The sequence below is a fragment of the Protomyctophum parallelum genome, assembly GCF_964188405.1.
Source record: "Protomyctophum parallelum genome assembly, chromosome: 5".
Classification (NCBI taxonomy): domain Eukaryota; kingdom Metazoa; phylum Chordata; class Actinopteri; order Myctophiformes; family Myctophidae; genus Protomyctophum; species Protomyctophum parallelum.
In genome coordinates, this window is record NC_139702.1 from 49,728,715 (window position 1) to 49,747,817 (window position 19,103).

At 43.2% G+C, this 19,103-nt stretch overlaps 1 protein-coding gene across 1 annotated transcript in view; it reads right to left on the reverse strand.

The window, feature by feature from the left end:
* znf827 (zinc finger protein 827) overlaps nucleotides 1-19,103 on the reverse strand; it is a 124,720-nt gene that overhangs the window by 9,070 nt on the left and 96,547 nt on the right. The window contains exons 9-11 of the mRNA XM_083764281.1: nucleotides 16,678-16,818; nucleotides 10,309-10,480; nucleotides 8,478-8,644 (exon numbers count right to left, since the gene is read on the reverse strand). Of these exons, the coding sequence (XP_083620407.1) occupies nucleotides 8,478-8,644; nucleotides 10,309-10,480; nucleotides 16,678-16,818 (480 nt within the window). The remainder of the gene's footprint in view (nucleotides 1-8,477; nucleotides 8,645-10,308; nucleotides 10,481-16,677; nucleotides 16,819-19,103) is intronic.

Consider the following 19,103-nt stretch of genomic DNA (forward strand, 5'->3'; position numbering starts at 1 on the left):
GGCGAAGTGAGGTGAGCGTGGCTCAGGTCGAGCCCTGCCGGCGTCTGCCGAGTCCAGTCCATTTCCTGCCCTTTTCCACCGGATCGTGGTGACTTGGCGTCACATTCCAGGAACACAGCACTGCCCAGCACTGGCACGGCCACTGCCTCTGGGGGAGGGGGTGGGGGCTGGGGGTCGATAATTTACGCTTGCTGAGTCGGCTGAAGTGGACTTGAGCCACGAGACGAGAGGCACCGCCGAGCGATCAGCCTGGCACCGAGTCCACATGCCAAACGTTGGGCCTCCGTTGTTGGAACTGTTTTTTTTTGCCTCACTACTTCCTGCACTTAATATTGGGGTCTGTTGTCTGATTTCACCAAGTGGGACGAGTGGCCCACCTCGATGGGGCCGACAAAAACTATGCATTGACGCTTAACCTAACAAAAGTGAGAGTGTGGTTATAGACACGGCTCCGAGGCCATTCTCGGAGGTTCTGAGGCACGTCACACGTGCAGTGAAATTCATGCATTTGTATTCACATAATGCCATGAATGTGTGCCTCATCTCCAACACCAACACCAAGTTACACCATGACACAGGAGTGTTGACAGATTTGTTGCAATGTTACCAGATGAACCAGATGCAAACTAAAGACAGGAACGTGACAAAACAAGTTGTGTGTGGAATTGTCAATGCTTGATTGATCAAACAGGCACATCACCCTGGAATTGCTTCATTATCTTCAGCACACCTTGCCATCGCAAAGCTAACCTCCCTCCTTTATGCAGATACATTTAAGTGATGAAAATAATGGGAGAAGAAAATACGGGTCGTGATTAGATTATGTATTCCACCGGATTTACTACGCAATTTGTGAGGGTCAGTTTTGCATGGAATTCCTGCACATCGAACAAGCAGTTTCAAATTAGTGCAGGCAGGCTATACTAAAGGGAGGTTGTGGTGAAGATGACAGTAATTGCAGGGACAGATATTCGAAGATGCGGCAAGAGAATCAAAGACGACCTTGAACCTCCCACACACTCCCAAGCCAGCCCAGCAATAGTCAACGACCTCAACTCTAGCCCCCACTATCTGGTATCTGGATCATATGAATTTACCTGATGTGGCATGCATTGCTCTCTCAGGTGAATGTCCTCTTATAGAGCACAAACAGAGGGGCCGCATAATTTTCCAGGACATTCAGTTCACTAAATAGATTAACCTTTTTCCATAAGCAGAAAACACACATTTAAGGTTCAAGTCATTGTCTCCACCAGGCCGCAGGCTTGGGGAGAGAGTATGTTTTGCACCCTGTCCGTCCGTCCGTCCGTCCGTGTACCTGTTAATCTCTGGCACCGTTGGTCCAGTCGCTGCCAACCTGCACACACACTCGCTGAATGCCAATTCCGAACCTATGCCCCAAATTCTCCAGAACGGCCCGTTATAGTGCCTACAGATTGTATCCATACATCACGCAAATTGGCCCACTAAGCTGTGGAAGAAATGACACTTGACATTTTTCAAATCAGCCCCATGTTGGCACTATAAGAGGCCATGTCGCATCTGTATCTATAACTGAACCGATCTGCATAAAAGTTTGTATGCACACTCCCTAGAGGCCAAGGAAAAACGTCTGCCCTGCATTTTCAAATCTGCCCTATAGCGCTACCAGGTATAAAAGGATATAAAAGATAACACGCAAATCGGTACACAAAGTAGTTGGTAATAGTCATGTGATCAAGGCGGATCTGTGTGATTTTTTATATTCTATCGTGGCTGGCTAATATTGTCATCTAAGTTTGCAGGTGTGGACTGTTTTGCACAAAATGCTTCAAATAATGAACGCACTTTTCTAGTTTGTAATGCAAGGCACTGAATCCGGTCTGCCACCTCTTTTCAGGAGTTTGTTTTCCGATTCCTCAAACAGTTTGGTGTTCAATTAAGTAATCATTTTAAGTAACCTTTTTCTTCTTTCAAACCCACCAGATGGGCAAGGGAAAGAACACGGCTGTCGCTTCACTTTTGCTCCCATGTTTAATGGCCATTTATTTATTGAAATGGCTCATTTGATTTCAAAGTAGAACAGCAACAATGTGAATATTTGTAATTGAAAGAAAATCGTCTTTTACTTATGAATACACATGCGAGTGGATAAACTAGAGACTAGACATGAAATCTCATTTGGATCAGGACCTTATTTACAGTAACACCACTAACACTGTAATACAAAGAGAGTAATCTGATGTGTACCGTGTCAGCTGCAATTGCATTGAGTCAATTTATTTCATCCTTAGTTAAATTAATCAGAATGACGATTAATTTGGATGAGCGCTGAATAAAATGATCAGATTTATGTCCCGTTTACTCCATATGACTGTAAACAGTCTTTTGCATGGAGTATGCAATAGACATGCCAAAACAAACGTAATAGCTTTTTTTCCCTGTTCTTTTTCCTTTCTTTTTTTCCCAGAAGGCTATTCCTGCAGTTACTGTAGGTTATTAAAACCATGGGCAAAGGCGAGTCCAGGATGAACTCGTAAAAACAAATGACAATGAAAGTGCGAGAGGCAGAGGCGGTGATTGCAGTTTCAATAAGCTACACATAATAACCCTACCGGCCATGATTGAATGAATAATAATCAGTAGAAAAACAAATTACTGCCTTATACAGGCAGACAATAGAGGCATATAATAATTATAGTTATGTAAATAATCCTTTATATGACGTAAAGATGACAACTTTTCACTGTCTAGAAATGCGCTCTGAAAAGCTGCTCATAAGAACAGTTCTGATGATTAACCCATTCTGAACGGGCACCCATTTTGGTGTCAGCATCATGTTATGCTTTAGCTATTTAAAAATAGCAGATCTACAAGCTCATATCGCGCCACCGAGTGGCGCGATACGAGCTTGTAGGTCTGCTATTTTTGAAAAATCGAAGAACGACTGACATTTTTAGAATCTGATCTCAGGTCAGAATGGGTTAATCAGACCAGTGTGTGTCCAGTGGAAACCTGGTATGAATCTGATCTCAGGTCAGAATGGGTTAAAGTTTCTTTATTAGGAAAAAGACCCCTTGAGATGTACCATCTCGTTTTCGAGGGGCTCCCAACACAGATACATGTCACAACATTATTGTACATGTAAACAGTAAAACAAAACAATTACATACAACATGGACAGGACAAAACACTAAACATTGAAACCTTGAAAACCTTACAACCTCATTACGCCTTTGAATCCAATAATATAATGTAGCACAATATGAAGATTCTATGTCATATGCAGTGAGTGCAAAAAAATAAAATATAATTAAATAATGATAATAGTAATACAAAATAAAATAAATTAAATAAAGGAATGAACATGGTGATATAATGGCATATTTACCGAAAGCAAGAACATAAGACTTTGAAGTAGGAAGACAATGCACTTTTGAAAACTGGGAATGATGAGATGGATCTAATGTTATTTGGTAAAGTATTCCAGTCTGTAGGGGCTTTAAAGGAAAAGGCATATTTACCAAATTCAATGCTAACCAAAGGAACATTAAAATAAACCTGAGTGGAGTGTCCGGTACGTTGTGTTGAAGGGATAGAAGTTAAATAACGTTTGAGGTAAATAGGATAATTGAAATAGATTTAAAAACCAGTTGAAGCCAGTGCATGTGTCTTCTTATATTATGTAAAGGTGTCCATTGAAGTCTGTCATACATTATGCAATGGTGTGTGAGAAAAGGACAGCCAAGGACAAATCGACAGAGTCTATTGTATGCAGTGTTAAGCGGCACAAGATCTGATTTTGAGGCATTTTGGCAAACCACATCACAATAGTCAAATAGTGGAAGTACTAATTGCATAGCCAGTTTCTTACGTACAGTGAGTGAAAAGCAGTTTCTGGATCTATATAAAGCATTTATTCCGAAGTTAACCTTTTTTAACACATGGTTAATGTGAGATTTGAAAGCAAGTTCTGGGTCCAACCATACGCCTAGATATTTAATGTTGTCAGCCTTTTGCAAAGTCTTGCCATCATTACTGGTTATAGTAAGGGAATCAAAAGCGGGTGTGTATTAAAAATATTAGTAGTAAAAATATCTCTGAAAAGAAGAGAGACGTCATGTGGCTGGTCTCCGTGAGAAGACTAGCTGTACGAGCAGTCGTAAAATGGAGCTGCTTCGTTAGAACCGTTAAATGCCCAATTTTAAATTGTGGTGCAGACGAGACAATTGAGCACCTGCTAGTGGACTGCCAAAGGTCTAGCTTTGTATGGGGGAAAATGCCACAAATTGGTTTTAAACTTAAGATCAACTATAATGCTGCCATGTATGGGGTTTTCGAAGAAAAAATGTCTGCAGTAGAACAGGCTTTTTACTGGACTGTAATTTGCACTGTTGTAAACAAACTGTGGAAAACCAGGTGTGCCATGGTAATTCACCAGGAGGCCATCTCGGGAGAGGTGGTCTTCAAACAAATCCAAACTGAACTAAAAAGACAAAGAACTCTTGACGCACGAAAAAAGAAACTGACACCATGGCACCTACTAACATTGTTAAAAAAAAAAAAAAAAAAAAAACACTTTTGTATTGAAATGCATTGATTTATATATATATTTATATTTTTGTAACTTACTTTTGTAACTTGTATTTGTAATTTTGCATAAACTGTAAACCCTGAATCATTTTCAATAAAGTATATATAAAAAGTAAGGGAATCTGTTATGGATTTGAGTTTAGGACTAGTACCAAAGATCATAATAAAAGACTTTGACTTATTGAGCAGTAATTTATTATGTAGGAGCCAATTTTGTAATATGTTATAGTCGTATTGAAGAGAAGTTTGGATTTGTGCTAAATCAGAGTTAGATGTGTAGATGACCGTATCATCGGCATATAGCTGGGAGCAACAATGTCTAAAAATTGATGGCAGATTGTTCACATAAATAGAAAAAAGAAGAGGTCCTAAAGTTGACCCCTGGGGCACACCTTTAAGTTGAACCACCATATCAGATTTCTTCCCATGCATGACAACACACTGTTTTCTATTATGGAGGTATGAGTTGAACCACAGAATTGCATTTTGAGAGAGGCCAATCGCATGTAATTTATCCAAAAGAAGATATCGATCAACTAAATCAAACGCCTTGGTTAAATCAATAAATATGGCACCAGTGAGTAGACCTTTTTCTGCTGAAGAGTATACATCATTAGTAAGTTTAAGTAAGGCAGTTGTAGTGGAATGGTTGGGCCTAAAACCAGATTGAAATAACGAAAGAATGTTATTCGTATTGGTATATTGCGAAAGTTGGTTATATATCAATTTTTCAAAGACTTTGGCTGTGGAGCAAATAATTGAAATAGGTCTATAATTATCACAATTGAGTACATCACCACCTTTGTGAAGTGGTGTGATACGGGCACTTTTAAAGATAACAGGAAGCTCACATGTAGACAAGGAAAGATTAAATAAATCGGCAAGTGGATACATAATAATGTGGGCAGCTAATTTTAGAAATCGGTTTTCAACTCCATCCAGTCCAGCACCACCATCAATTTTTAATTCATTGATGACCGCCTGGACCTCGACAGGTGAAATTCTCAGAGAGTTAAACAGGCTAGTACAATGTGGACCATTATTGAAAGAACCAGGGGTAAGATATGTGTCATTTACTAGAGTGGAGCCGACAGAGGAAAAATGCTGATCGAAAGCCTGGGCAATCGATAATGGGTCATTTAATATTGTGTCATTACATCTTATTTGATTGATATGATGCGTATCTGATGTATTCATAACCTATTTGATTTTTTTCCAAAATTGCTTGGGATTCTTAAAATCATTTGTGAGACTTTCTTTATAATAATTTGCTTCCGCATCTCTGGTTTTTGTCTTACTCCTATTATTTCTAAGCTGCCTATAAGCTTCCCAATCAGCACCACCGTCCGCCGAAATGTTGCCCACGCTTTGTCCCTTTGCCTGAAAAGCTGTATAAGTTCAGGACTGACCCACGGGAGATGTTGGCCCTTCACTTTCACTATTTTCCATGGTGCATGTTTGTCAACAACCAGGGTAAATTCTGAACAGAAAAAATCCCAGGCATCTTGAACATTAGGTATGAGTTGATATCTATCCCAATTTATCGCCAACAAATCATTAATAAAAATATCTACCTTTTCTTTTTTTATTGTCTGATTTTTATTATTCTTGGGGGGGATTTGGGAAAGTTCTACGCAAATCTCTGCGCAGTAAAGCATGTGTAGGAGTTTGTGAGTTTGGGGTATGATCTGGGTCCATCTGCTCCATTCACCTGCACCTTTTAAGCTCCGTTTCACACTCAAAAATAAAGTGCAGTCCTATTCACCGATTGTGTTATTATATCTGCTGCCTTAGTAAATCAGATGGCCATTTCAAAGTTAAGTACAGTGGTGTGCCTGGGTGGCTGGGTAGCAGCTTTAACTGTCTTACTCAAGGACATTTCTGCCAGGAAACAAACCTGCAGCCACATAATTGAACCTGGGACCTTTTTGTTGCGGTCCTGCTAACCACTATCCCACGCCAGCCCTGACACATCCTACAGGGTCAGGTACTACTGACACATTCAAGACAGGATAACAAGGTAAAAATAACTACATGCTTGAAACACAAATCAAACATCGAGGAGGTACGGTACGATTAGGAAGGCAGAGGGATTAGAACGACTGACCCATGATAAGGGAATGTTCCCAGGATTGCGTTCCGCTATAACCGTGTGTGTGTGTGTGTGTGTGTGTGTGTGTGTGTGTGTTGTCAAAGTGACCTTGAGCAAGGCACCGAGACTCTCCCTGCTCAGCCACTGGAAGTCACCGCGGGTAAGAGCATTAGTTAAACGCCTAAATCGTATAAAAAGGTGTGTGTTCAGTGTGGAGCAGGCCAGGGGAAGGTCGGTGCTAAACTGCTCTGACCACTCTGCTCTGTGTGGTCTGCTGAGGCGTCCATTTTGTGTGGGTGTGAGGTAAATGCCAAAGCCTGTGTGAGGGACTTAAAAAGATGGCCACAGTGGCATTGTAAACCCAGCTCGTCTCCAAAGGACCCAAGGCCTATTGATTTTTCCCCCTCAGGCCCGATAAGGGCCAGCCCTCTTAGATAAACAAGGCCACTGTGGCCTCCAATGGACCCCTTCAGCTGTCTAGGCTGGACAATACCACCCACTCGCACGCGCACGCGCACACGCACACGCACACGCACACACACACACACACAGAGGAAGGGCAAAACACCAGTGATAAACTGGACAAAGCTGTTTCACACAAAAACAGTGATATCGACCCACATGGGGTTCAGACCTGCAGCTTTGAAAGTCCAGAGAAGGTCGGCGTTGTGCTTGTTGTGCTTCTGAGTTCGCCCCTTACTCTCTGCTTCTCTCTGCCCCTCTTGCCCCTCTCTCTCTCTCTCTCTCTCTCTCTCTCTCTCCCTCCCTGTCCACTTTCTTGATGCTTCTATGCTTTGATGAAGCTTACTTTGCTGTCAGTTAGGACTTGAAGTGGTACAAACACCACCAAAAGTAAGTGTACTGTAAGTGTCACTTACAGTAGAACATATGCAGTGCCTTACAGTCCCAAGTTGAATTCAGTGTAATGTATAAACAAAGACTTCAGCGCTAGAGCTTGTCCCAGAAACTCAACAAATACACATAAGTTACACCATTTTTTGAAAGAATTGCATAAAACATGCAAGTCAATTCTACACAGTCTGGGCATTTGTTGAAAAAGTACACTTTTTAGTGATCTCACTGTGACCAATTGGTTAAATAATGATTAGAAAGTGAGAGAGAACATTTATAAAATGTGAGGGCAAGAATAGAGAGCAGTGAATGAGACGCACAGGACTAAAGTGCCAGGCAGAATCTGACCAAGGCCAGCAGCGAAAAGCACAACCTTTAGTAAAGTTAAAATGGCTCCCGGGAGCACCCTCGACCAGACAAGCGCAACGGCCTGGGCTAGATTCCCAGCTCAAGAGCTTTGTTGCATGCCATGACTACCCATTCCCTTACACTTTTCTTTGCATTAACCCAAAAGAACCGGAGGCCGACCTTTTCATGTCAAGGACCCCCAAAATGATATGTATTTGGCACGCCAACCCCCATCGCAAAATATATTGTTCCAGGGACCCCCAGAAGCAAAGCTTTGAGTTAAAAACGTTTGAGCAGATCTACACGCTCGTAGCTTGTAGATCTGCTAGTTTTCAATAGCTAAAGTTTAAACTAATGAGTAATGTGGTTTAACCCATTTTGGGTGGGAACCCCTTTTGGCGTTTTAAACATTATGTTATAATTTAGCTATTGAAAAATAGCAGATCTACAAGCTCACCGAGTGGCGCGCTATGAGCTTGTAGGTCTGCTATTTTCGTGAAAATATTTATTTCAGAAAACTGTTGAGGTCAGGCCTAAATGGTTTGAAAGCTACGGTGACACAGATGCGTTCGGGGTCTTAATGGACTAAATCCATATAAAAGCTCTCTCTAACCTGTGTGGCCGGCGGCCACATGGCTCGTCATGTCACTCTCGTCCACGCAGACGTAGTCGCAGGCGCTGCAGCACAGCGAGAACATCCACTGCTCCTTGTCAACGTGGAGAGACATGTGGCTCACGAACTGGGCATTGAGCTCCGTCTGGAAGCCACACACGTGGCAGCTGGAGAACAGAACAGAACAGAGCAAGAGAGAGAGAGACAGAGAAGAAAGAATGAAGCGGTTTAACGTCAAGGTTTCCTCAGCATTGAATCGCCAATGTGTTGTACTGTATATGTGGTGAACAGAGGGAGCGAGAAAAGGTAGACATGAATAGTGCAGTTAACTCTTGAGTGCACCGTGTCACCTATACTGTGAGAGATTGTGTGTTTGTGGAGAGAGATATGAAATGACGGGAATAATAAGGTCTACCATTATCACTAAACCGTTTATTATTATTAGTCTCTCCTGATCACCGTGGTAGGCTATGGTAGTGACTTTTAAAACACACCGTGTTTGATAAGTCTATTTTACTGTAAATAGGATCATAATTTACTAAATGAACATCATGCTCTATTGAAGAAGACCTGATTGAAAACATAAACTCATTATGACCATTCCATCAAACTTCTTTTTGCAACCAGTGAATTCGCTCCATACTAGAATAGGTTTTGGACGCAGGTTTTGGACGCTTCTGTGTTTGCTTTATTTTCCAGGACACTGGAAGCTTCCCACTTAGTAGGAACATCATTACTCACTGTAGTAGTAGTAGGAGTGTAATTAATCTCTGTAGTAGTAGGATTATTAATAGTACCTATTTACACATTGACGGTTTATCTGCTAGACACGGACACTGAGAGACAGTAGTACAGCACGATCTGAATCCAATCCAGTAAGACACCTGAGGGCGAGAAGCGACCTCACGTGCAGCCGGCGAAAACTAGAGTTCTCAACAGGCCCATAAATTGAAGCCTGGCCCTACCTGGGCCCTCATCAAACCCTGTACACTCAAGACACCCTGTACACCCCGCTGCCACCCTTAACCCATTCTGAACGGGCACCCATTTTGGTGTCGGCATCATGTTATGCTTTAGCTATTGAAAAATAGCAGATCTACAAGCTCATAGCGCGCCACCGAGTGGCGCGCTACGAGCTTGTAGGTCTGCTATTTTTGAAAAATCGAAGAACGACTGACATTTTTTTAAATCTGATCTCAGGTCAGAATGGGTTAATCAGACCAGTGTGTTGTCCAGTGGAAACCTCGTATGAATCTGATCTCAGGTCAGAATGGGTTAAGATATATGGAGCTGACCTGTTCTGACATTTCATATGTTGATCTGACCAAACCCTGTACACTCAAAACATGCTCCTTATATGGCCAGTGCAGAATTCATTCCATGTTCATCTGACCCCTATGCCAAAGCGCCAGCGCTCTCCCAGCACTCTGCCGTCACGCGGGCGGATGCGTGCACACAACCTCCCCCTTTAGGGCGAGGTATTAACCCATTCTGACCGGGCACCCATTTTGGTGTCAGCATCATGTTATGCTTTAGCCATTTAAAAATAGCAGATCTACAAGCTCATATCGCGCCACCGAGTGGCGCGATACGAGCTTGTAGGTCTGCTATTTTTGAAAAATCGAAGAACGACTGACATTTTTTAGAATCTGATCTCAGGTCAGAATGGGTTCATCAGGACCAGTGTGTGTCCGGCGGAAACCTCGTATGAATCTGATCTCAGGTCAGAATGGGTTAATAGTGCCTGTACTAGTAGTAGTACTAACAGTGTAGTCGTAGTATTATTCATAGTACCTGTAGTAGTATTAACATTATTCTACTCTTATAGTACCTGTAGTAGTAGGGGCAGCTCTTGCGCTCGGCTGTGTGGTCAGTGACTGCGTTGACAATCTGCTCTGTGTCCGTGCTGACCAGCTTGACGGAGTGGATGGTAAGGTGCTGGTTGAGGTTGGCTCTGCACTTGGCTGCATAAGGACACAGGTGACACTTATATTTCCTCACCTCTGCAACCAAACACACACATGCAAACGCACACACACACGCACGCACGCAGAAACACAGACAGACAGACAGACCCACGTACTGAAGTTACTATGTGAATAGTATACTACTGAATCATTACTAATGATGATCCATTAAGTTTGGATGCTGTAACAGAGTACTGTACATGCTGTAACACACACAGGCACATGCGCACACGCTCGCTCGCGCGTGCGCGCACACGCTCGCTCGCGCGCGCACACGCTCGCTCGCGCGCGCGCGCACACGCGCACACACACACACACACACACACACACACACACACACACACACACACACACACACACACACACACACACACACACACACACACACACACACACACACACACACACACACACACACACACACACACACACACCAGTCAGTATGTAAATGTTACTCGACTGTGTGGGCACATTAGGGTGTCGTTTCATCGTAACGTATAAAACGTATCATAACTCATCGTAACGTATAAAACATAAATGAATATAAACAAAAACATGTGCTGTACTATAAACACGGACAGATCATAGACATACTGTACACCCATGGGGCAAACAGAGCCACGCGTTCAGCGTTACACAAGCGACGGGCAAACAGACAGGGACACATATGCGGTAATCGTGCAGTCGGTAATGGAGCACGCTTTAAAATAATTTGAAGCGCAGAGACAAAGCAACAGTCACCATTCGCCCTCTCATTAAAACACACACAACCCTCTTTTGTTCCCTTTCTCTCTCACAAGCGCGTGCGCACAGTGCACGCACACACTCACACACACACACACACGCACGCACGCACGCACTTGCCCCAAGGACACAAAGTCAGGCAACCTTTATGTCGCCCGGGAAACCAAAAAGACCATCACGCTGACATTATGCCCCCTCTCCTGCTCTCTGTGCTGTGGCCAAGCTGTTTCCAGCCAAGCCCTCACGGGGGGGGGGGGGGGGGGGGGGGTGAAAACGTGTGCAAGTGTGTGTGTGTGTGTGTGTGTGTGTGTGTGTGGGATATGAAGCCGGATTTTATTCTCAGTTATGCGGCGGTGTTGCGTACCGAAAATAGCCGACGACAAGCTCACAGCGCGCCGTGCCTGTGACGCGTTGTGGGCCTGTCCATACAGAACGTGGAGACATGTGTACTGTATGAGTGTGTGACTCACCTTTCTAACCTTTTTGACATTCAAGTTTGTTTACCGGTACTTCACAAGGAAGCTCGTTAATCTACTGCTAATTTTAATTAACAATTAAAGTGTTTTAAATAGGCTCATTATGACAAATGTTATTAATATATTATTAGGCACCAGGGTAAGGAGAGAGGACGGTGTCTGTGTGTTTGTGCACACACACACACACACACACACACACACACACACACACACACACAGGGGGGCAGAGGGTGATTAGGGGATAGGTTTGTAAACATGACATCTTCACAACATGAGACAGGGAAGCATGAACAGCTGTCTCCCACGTGTGTGTGTGTGTGTGTGTGTGTGTGTGTGTGTGTGTGTGTGTAATATATATATATATATATATATATATATATATATATATAGAGAGAGATAGAGAGAGAGAGAGAGAGAGAGAGAGAGAGAGAGCGAGAGAGCGAGAGAGCGAGAGAGCGCGCGAGAGAGAGAGAGAGAGAGATGTCCAGGTACTGAATCAGTAAAGTATCGGTATCGGCCCTTATTTGTCATATGGGTTCATATCGCTATCGGCGTCTAACCACTGAGCCGACACAGGGGTAAGGGGTTGACAGTGACACTATGGCAGGTAAATACAATGTTGGGGCATGCAGAGTTTGCTTTCGAGTTGCCCAAACTGCAAGTGCACATATGAGTGAGGAGTGTATGTATACTCTGTTAATATTATGGTGCTTTCCTGTCATCTATCATGATTTCCTGTCATCTACAGTATTTGTGTTTAAATGTCTTCGATGATGCTACCTACAGTATGGTACTTAACACTACACTAAACTAATGGTGCATTACATGAAAACGGAGCACAAAGCAAACGATTATGACTCATTACGGTCCATTCATTGGATCGCAAAGAACCGGAGAGTGAGGTTTCAAACGGAACTTGTAGAGATCTTGTAGCCTTGGGATGTAGTGAATGTTGTATTTGGAGGAGGTTGAGCAGATCAGCTCCGTTGCCCGTACAATACCGCTGTCAGGCGTCACTATTTACAGACGGGAGTCTCTTTTTTGCAGAGCCTGGGTTTCGATGGCCGCTGATGGGACGCTTGTTTTACAGCGCTGGCTAGTAGGGCGGGGTTATATAACCTCATAAAAGCTATGCCTAAACCTAACCCTAACCTGTAAAACAAGCGCCCCCTCAGCGACTCCCAGGCTCCGCCATAGAGAATCTCTCTTTTACAGACAGTGGCTGCTTCGTCTTACAAATGAGCTTTTATTAGTGTTATTCATTCATTTCATTTGTAAGATGAGCATACATATCAGCAGAATCACTGCTGTAATTCCATTTTCTAATAAATATTACTATTCAAGGCCAACAATGTATGATTCTAAAAGACCTGTAGGCCGAGGCCCACTGGTGGGCCGCGATGGTATTGCAAGTGCAGAATAAGGTTTTAAGTTTTAACATTAATATAAAAAAGTCAAATGTTGTGTGTGCATGCGTGCACCTGGAGAAAACGCCCTGGAGTCAACCAATTGTAGCTGCTAAGCAGAGAGAGAGAGAGAGAGAAGGTGCATGTGCCGTTTTCCAAGTGAGACTAATCATGGTGGTAATCTTTTTAAAGGAAGGGTGATCCAGTCTAGTTTATCTGATTTACTAAGGCTGGCTTACACCACATGCACGCACGCACGCACGCACACGCACACACACACACACACACACACACACACACACACACACACACACACACTCTCTCTCTCTCTTTGCTGTAGCTGTGAGCCTGCAACATCTGCAGGGAATATAAAATGTCAACATCATTGTTGAACAGTTCATTTTTGTTGGTGTTTTCAAACTAATTCTATTAAGCTGAGATGGATTTCATATTGGTTGTTGATGTGCACTAGTGTAATAGCCAAGCAATGTTAGATATAGTAGGAGTAATGGATCAATCCATGATCACGCAAAGTTAACACATTTATATTAAATATGGAATTTAGGAAACGTGTACAACTGTATGTATTACATGTAGATTAAACATTATGCCAGTGGTTCTCAACCTTTGGGTCGCCAAATGATTTTGGGGGCCCCCAGATGACTTAAATGTGCAACACGGTTTTCTCAATCAAGGGTACAGTACCATCTCTTTTTCGAGGGGGTCCCAACAACATAAATGCACGTTGTCTTAAAGATGGAGTGCCACAATTTTTGTATTTTTCCAGCTTTTCATGTGTCTATGGGGTGACAGTACTTCATTAGACACCCTGGAGTCGTTTTTATGTCCAATGGTGTAATAACTTTGTATTTAGGGTTTCTTCCTGGAGGCTGAACCCTTGACGGTCAAACGGGCCAATGAAGTAAACACGGATAGTGTGACGTAAAAATATTGCACGCACACACGCACCTCCCCCTCTATACATATTTTTTAAATACGACAACCTCTGTGGGCGGAGCTGCCTGCCACATACACACGTGTGAACTGAACAGCGCAGCCAGTTTGCTTTTGCTGCTCTGTGTGTGTCTAACTGTGTGGCAGATTTTCAAACAGTCATTTCACACATTACCAGTTCACAGCAGAGCAGACTGTTTTTCGTTAGATTGGAAGCAAGTAAATGTTCACGTCGGGTCCTCAGGAAGGAAACCACAACAAACCAGTCTTATAGCCTACCTGCTCTGCTGTATAGTTGCTCTTGTTGTTCTCAAGGAGTAGGCTAGGTTGTTTCTTTTATAGTCACAGTGGTCGGGCTTTGATACAGAGTGTAGTGTCACAGTGTGCATTCTTGTTGGCTGTTGTAGTCAATATGTATGTAGGTCCTAATACTTATAGCCTATACGAGGCTGTAAAGTCAAGAATTAGAAGTATGTTGTGTCGCGCTGGATGTCATGTTGCCATGTCTGGCTATTACAAGCGACTTGGGCTTGTTTTCATATAAGTAACTTTCAGGGGAGATGTGGTTGACTTGACCAATGATTCATGTGAAGGACCCTCAGATTAATATGTTGTTAAAAGGATTGGTGTTGTTGAAACGTTTTCATAAATATTCACGGCAATTTCTGTGACTTATTTTTGTGGACCTGGCCGCTTGTTTCTTTAAATCTGGCGACTTTTGCTGAAACTCAACGCAGTCAGATAAAGGACAGTTTTAATGCCAGGGTGCTTAGCTGGAGGAAATCAATAGCCTACAATATATTGTAGGCTAAATGATCTATCAAACTAATTGTTTCTGCTGTTAAACTATGATCGAATTGGATGATGAGCTGAGCTGATTGCGACAATAGGGTCAATATAATTGGAGGAAATAAATAAATGATTATAAAAAATCAGAAAAAACAGATCTGATATGGTATGGATGCATGGATTATATGCCTATACATGGATGGTGGCAGTATAAGTGCATAATGGTGCCTATACGATATCTCAGAAATATTGTGTGTTCACTTCTAACATTCACAAAAACATGAGTTTTTGTTACATTACAGACACCAATTTGCCATTTTGTAAACAAAAGGGCAGAGCCATGGGCTGTCCTTTTATAAGGAGGGGGAGGGACTAGGACAAGTGGGTGGTCTTAAAGGAGGAGGCGGAGGGACTGGATTAGGTGGGTGGTGCTATGGTTAAACTCACGCATACCTAATGAACTGGTGGGTGTGTCCACATAAAACCATCATTTTAACAAATACTGTACACTTTTTTGAAAAAATTATACCTCATATACACCTAAATACACCTGATGATCATGTTTAAGTGTGGAAAAAAATCACGGCACTCCATCTTTAAGTTCCTCTCTCGAAGAGAGTCATATGGGGTGCCGCCACCTGGTGGCGCAAAAGCACAGAAACTCTGCATGTACTCACGAACAATTCCATTGGATCGTGAAAGTGTCGCTCACGGTGACATCCCCAACCCCACCCACTCGGTATAAAACTGGGGGTTGGTCCCGTGAGCGTCATTCCTCTAACTTTCTGCCGCAGATGCCACATCACTCTGACAAATAATTCACCACCGGCTGTTGAAACTGTTTTCCCTAGAACGGACGAGTTTCTCATACTTGTACCTGGAAATTCGCAGCCCCTGCGAGGTGCTTTCACTCACGAACGTTGCAGAAAAGTTCTCTCCAGCAGTAAGTCCTTACATGGACGATAAAACACAAGTGCAGTCACGCGGCTTGTTGTTTAGTCCTTCTCTTCTACTAGCTTTGCGCCTTAGCACTCAGCTAGCTTACTGCCTCGCTTGGTCTACAGTTAGCTGCCACGTTCAGGGTCCCTGCTAGCTTAGCCTCCCTAGTGCTACTAGCTTTCAGCTTCCCTTATTAGCGAGCCCGCTGCTTAAAGCGTAGCCGTCAGGCACCCTTTCCCCTTCGTCTACGCTACCTGCGTAGGTACGCTAGCTACATCCCGCTAACCATCTATGAGATGGTTAGCCATCGAGCCCGTTTCACGAGCACATAAGGCAGCTTGCTGTAGGCTCCTTAGTAGGGATTGATAGCAGTCGGACAGGTTGGTCTGTCCCGCTATCGGCTTTGTTCTACCTGGTCAGGGACCTAGGTAGCCTTTAATTGTCCTCCTTACGGGAGTATACACGTGCCACGCCTGAGGGTGACGTGCGTGTGTCTCTTGATAGGTGGACCGTGGATCGGTCCTATCAGCCGGTCTGATCATACGGGGGAGTGTTATGATCCCCATATGACTCTCTTCGAGAGAGGAACTTAAGACAACTTCGGGTTACTTCAGTAACCTCAGTTGTATAAGTGACTCGAAGAAGAGAGTCATCAAGACGCCCTTCTGCTTTGTCAGCGGCAGAAAGGTAGATTGATAGGAATGACGGTTTTATACCGAGTGGGTGGGGTTGGGGATGTCACCATGAGCGACACTTTCACGATCCAATGGAATTGTTCGTGAGTACATGCAGAGTTTCTGTGCTTTTGCGCCACCAGGTGGCGGCACCCCATATGACTCTCTTCTTCGAGTCACTTATACAACTGAGGTTACTGAAGTAACCCGAAGTTACAGTGGATTGATGTTACGCGTGTGTATGGTCTTACCCGTGTGCAAGGAGAGGTGTCTGGAGAGGGTCTGTTGTCGCCCAAACACCTTGCCACAGACAGGACAGGGGAACAGCTGTTCATTCAACCTCCACTGGGCTAGACCGTTCCCTGGCTCCCCATCACACTTTTCATCCGAGTCTGGAACACACAAACACACACAATACGAGTCAAAGATTTGATTTGAATGTTGGGTCTTCTTAGACATCTCTTTTGTCTTTATTAGCCTGTATAGTGAGATGACACAAATACAATAAGACTAGAAAAAGTGCCCTTCTGGGCACAGGTCTCCACCAGGAGGATAGGAGTGTGTGTGATGTTTGGCAAAAATGTTTTTTTTGTTTGTTTGTTTGTTTGTTTTTTGTTTGTCTTAATTTTATTGAGTGATCACTCATAGCATCTCTGGATGAGCAGGACATGTGCAGCATTTTGTACAAAACTCCTGAAAACTTTGGAAGGCAAACTTTGCCAATCAGTGTAGAATCTGAGAAATCCAACAGACTCATCTTGATCTCATGACTACAGAGATCATGTGTACCGATTTGCGTGAGATTTGGTTGAAATCTGTGCTAAAATAAACAATATGTTTTGCAGGAAACAGCCTCATGGTGGTGCTATAACCGGCAGATGTGGAGGGATGCAGGGACAATGTTTTTCCATGGCCTCTAGGGAGTGCGCATACATAAGTTGTATACAGATCGATGCAGTTAGAGGTCAAAACAGGAATTGCCCTGTTATAGCGCCACCTTGAGGCTGATTTGGAAAGAAATGAGTGGCATGTCGCCCTCGGCCTAGTGGAAATGTGTGTTTATCATTTCATGGAAATTGCACATTGTTTGTGATTTGTGGCATTTTGTTCGAAACAGACCAATCAAGCTTTGGAAGCCAATCTTAGCCAATCAGGATGGAAGATGGGGAATGATGCAGATCCGTGTTGATCACATGACTATGGAGATAGTGCATAACGAATTGTGTGATGTATGGATAAAATGTGTAATCTACAGAAAGCTGTTTTGCCTAAATCGGCCGCATGGTGGCGCTATAACCGGCCGTGGTGGGATATTTGGGGCAGAAGTTAGTCGTTGGCATCCAGGGAGTGTGTGTGCAAAGTTTGGCATGGATCGGGCCAACGGTGCCGGAGATTAGCTGGTAACGGACGGACAGAAGGATGGACGGACACATGCACACACGGACGGACGGAGTGCAAAACATACTCTCTCCCCATTAGGGCTGCGAATCTTTAGGTGTCCCACGATTCGATTCGATTCTTGGGGTGACGATTCGATTCAAAAACGATCTTTTCGATTTTTCCGATCCTCGATTCAAAAAAGATTTTTTTCCGATTCTAAAGCAGTTTTTATTTATTTATTAAAAACAATTAAATAGAATTTTAGCATGATCTACTCCAGTCTTCTGGTCATGAAAGCAGAGTACATTTAGTAAAAAGCTTGTATAATTGTAAAGGTTTTATCAACTGAATGATTTAAACACACAAAGGTTAAATCCAAGAGTAAGAACATGTCTCATTTATTTAGCTTTCACAAATTTGAACCAGTACAAAAGTTACAAAATCTCTTCTCACTCAATACCAGAACAATACATTAGTATTAAAACAGGTGTAAAATAAATACAATTGGCAGGCTTAGCTTAGCTGGTAGTAAATGCACTATGCAGGTAGTACCTGTGCATGTTTTTGTTTTTTTGTTTTTTTTGCACAAATGTACCGATCGATTTTTGGAAAATGAGAATCGATTCTGAATCGGACGGCATTAGAATCGCGATTCTAACTCGAATCGATTTTTTTTTACTCCCCATGCCTTCGGCCTGGTGGAGACAAAAATAAGGGAGAGTCAGGATGAGATGCACCTGGATGAGGTGGGTCTGAACCTTAGAGTATTATATGAATAGAGAAGGCACCCAGCGGAAACCCTGAGGCGAAATGGACATAGTGGCCGAATGAAGGTATTGCAGCCTGGCCCCAAACACATGAACGCGCTGGTCCGTTGACTATCATTGTGCACGTTCACGACGGCAGCACGCTCGTCCGCGTTTGTGCGCGTTCGTGCACGTTCAACGGCAGCGTGTTCATGTGTTTGGGGCCAATCCATCCCAGAATGCACTCTGTTCCTACACGGAAGGAGGAGTGAAATCGCCTCATGCACTTTTGAGCAACTTAATGCAAGTGGATGGGAGGAGAACTCTATTCATATATACTCTAAGGTCTGAACCCATGAGAAGCACGCTGCACTAAAAGACTGATCCAGGAACACTCCAGTTTTGTATGTTTTCTAAGAATCAGCCAAACCAAACCATTCTTACAAACAATAGACTTAAAGGTTTTATGACATTCATTTTCATTTATTTTTCTTTTTTCTTTTAGGTTTTATGACCTCAATTACACCCAAGAAACCTGAACTTTGAACATT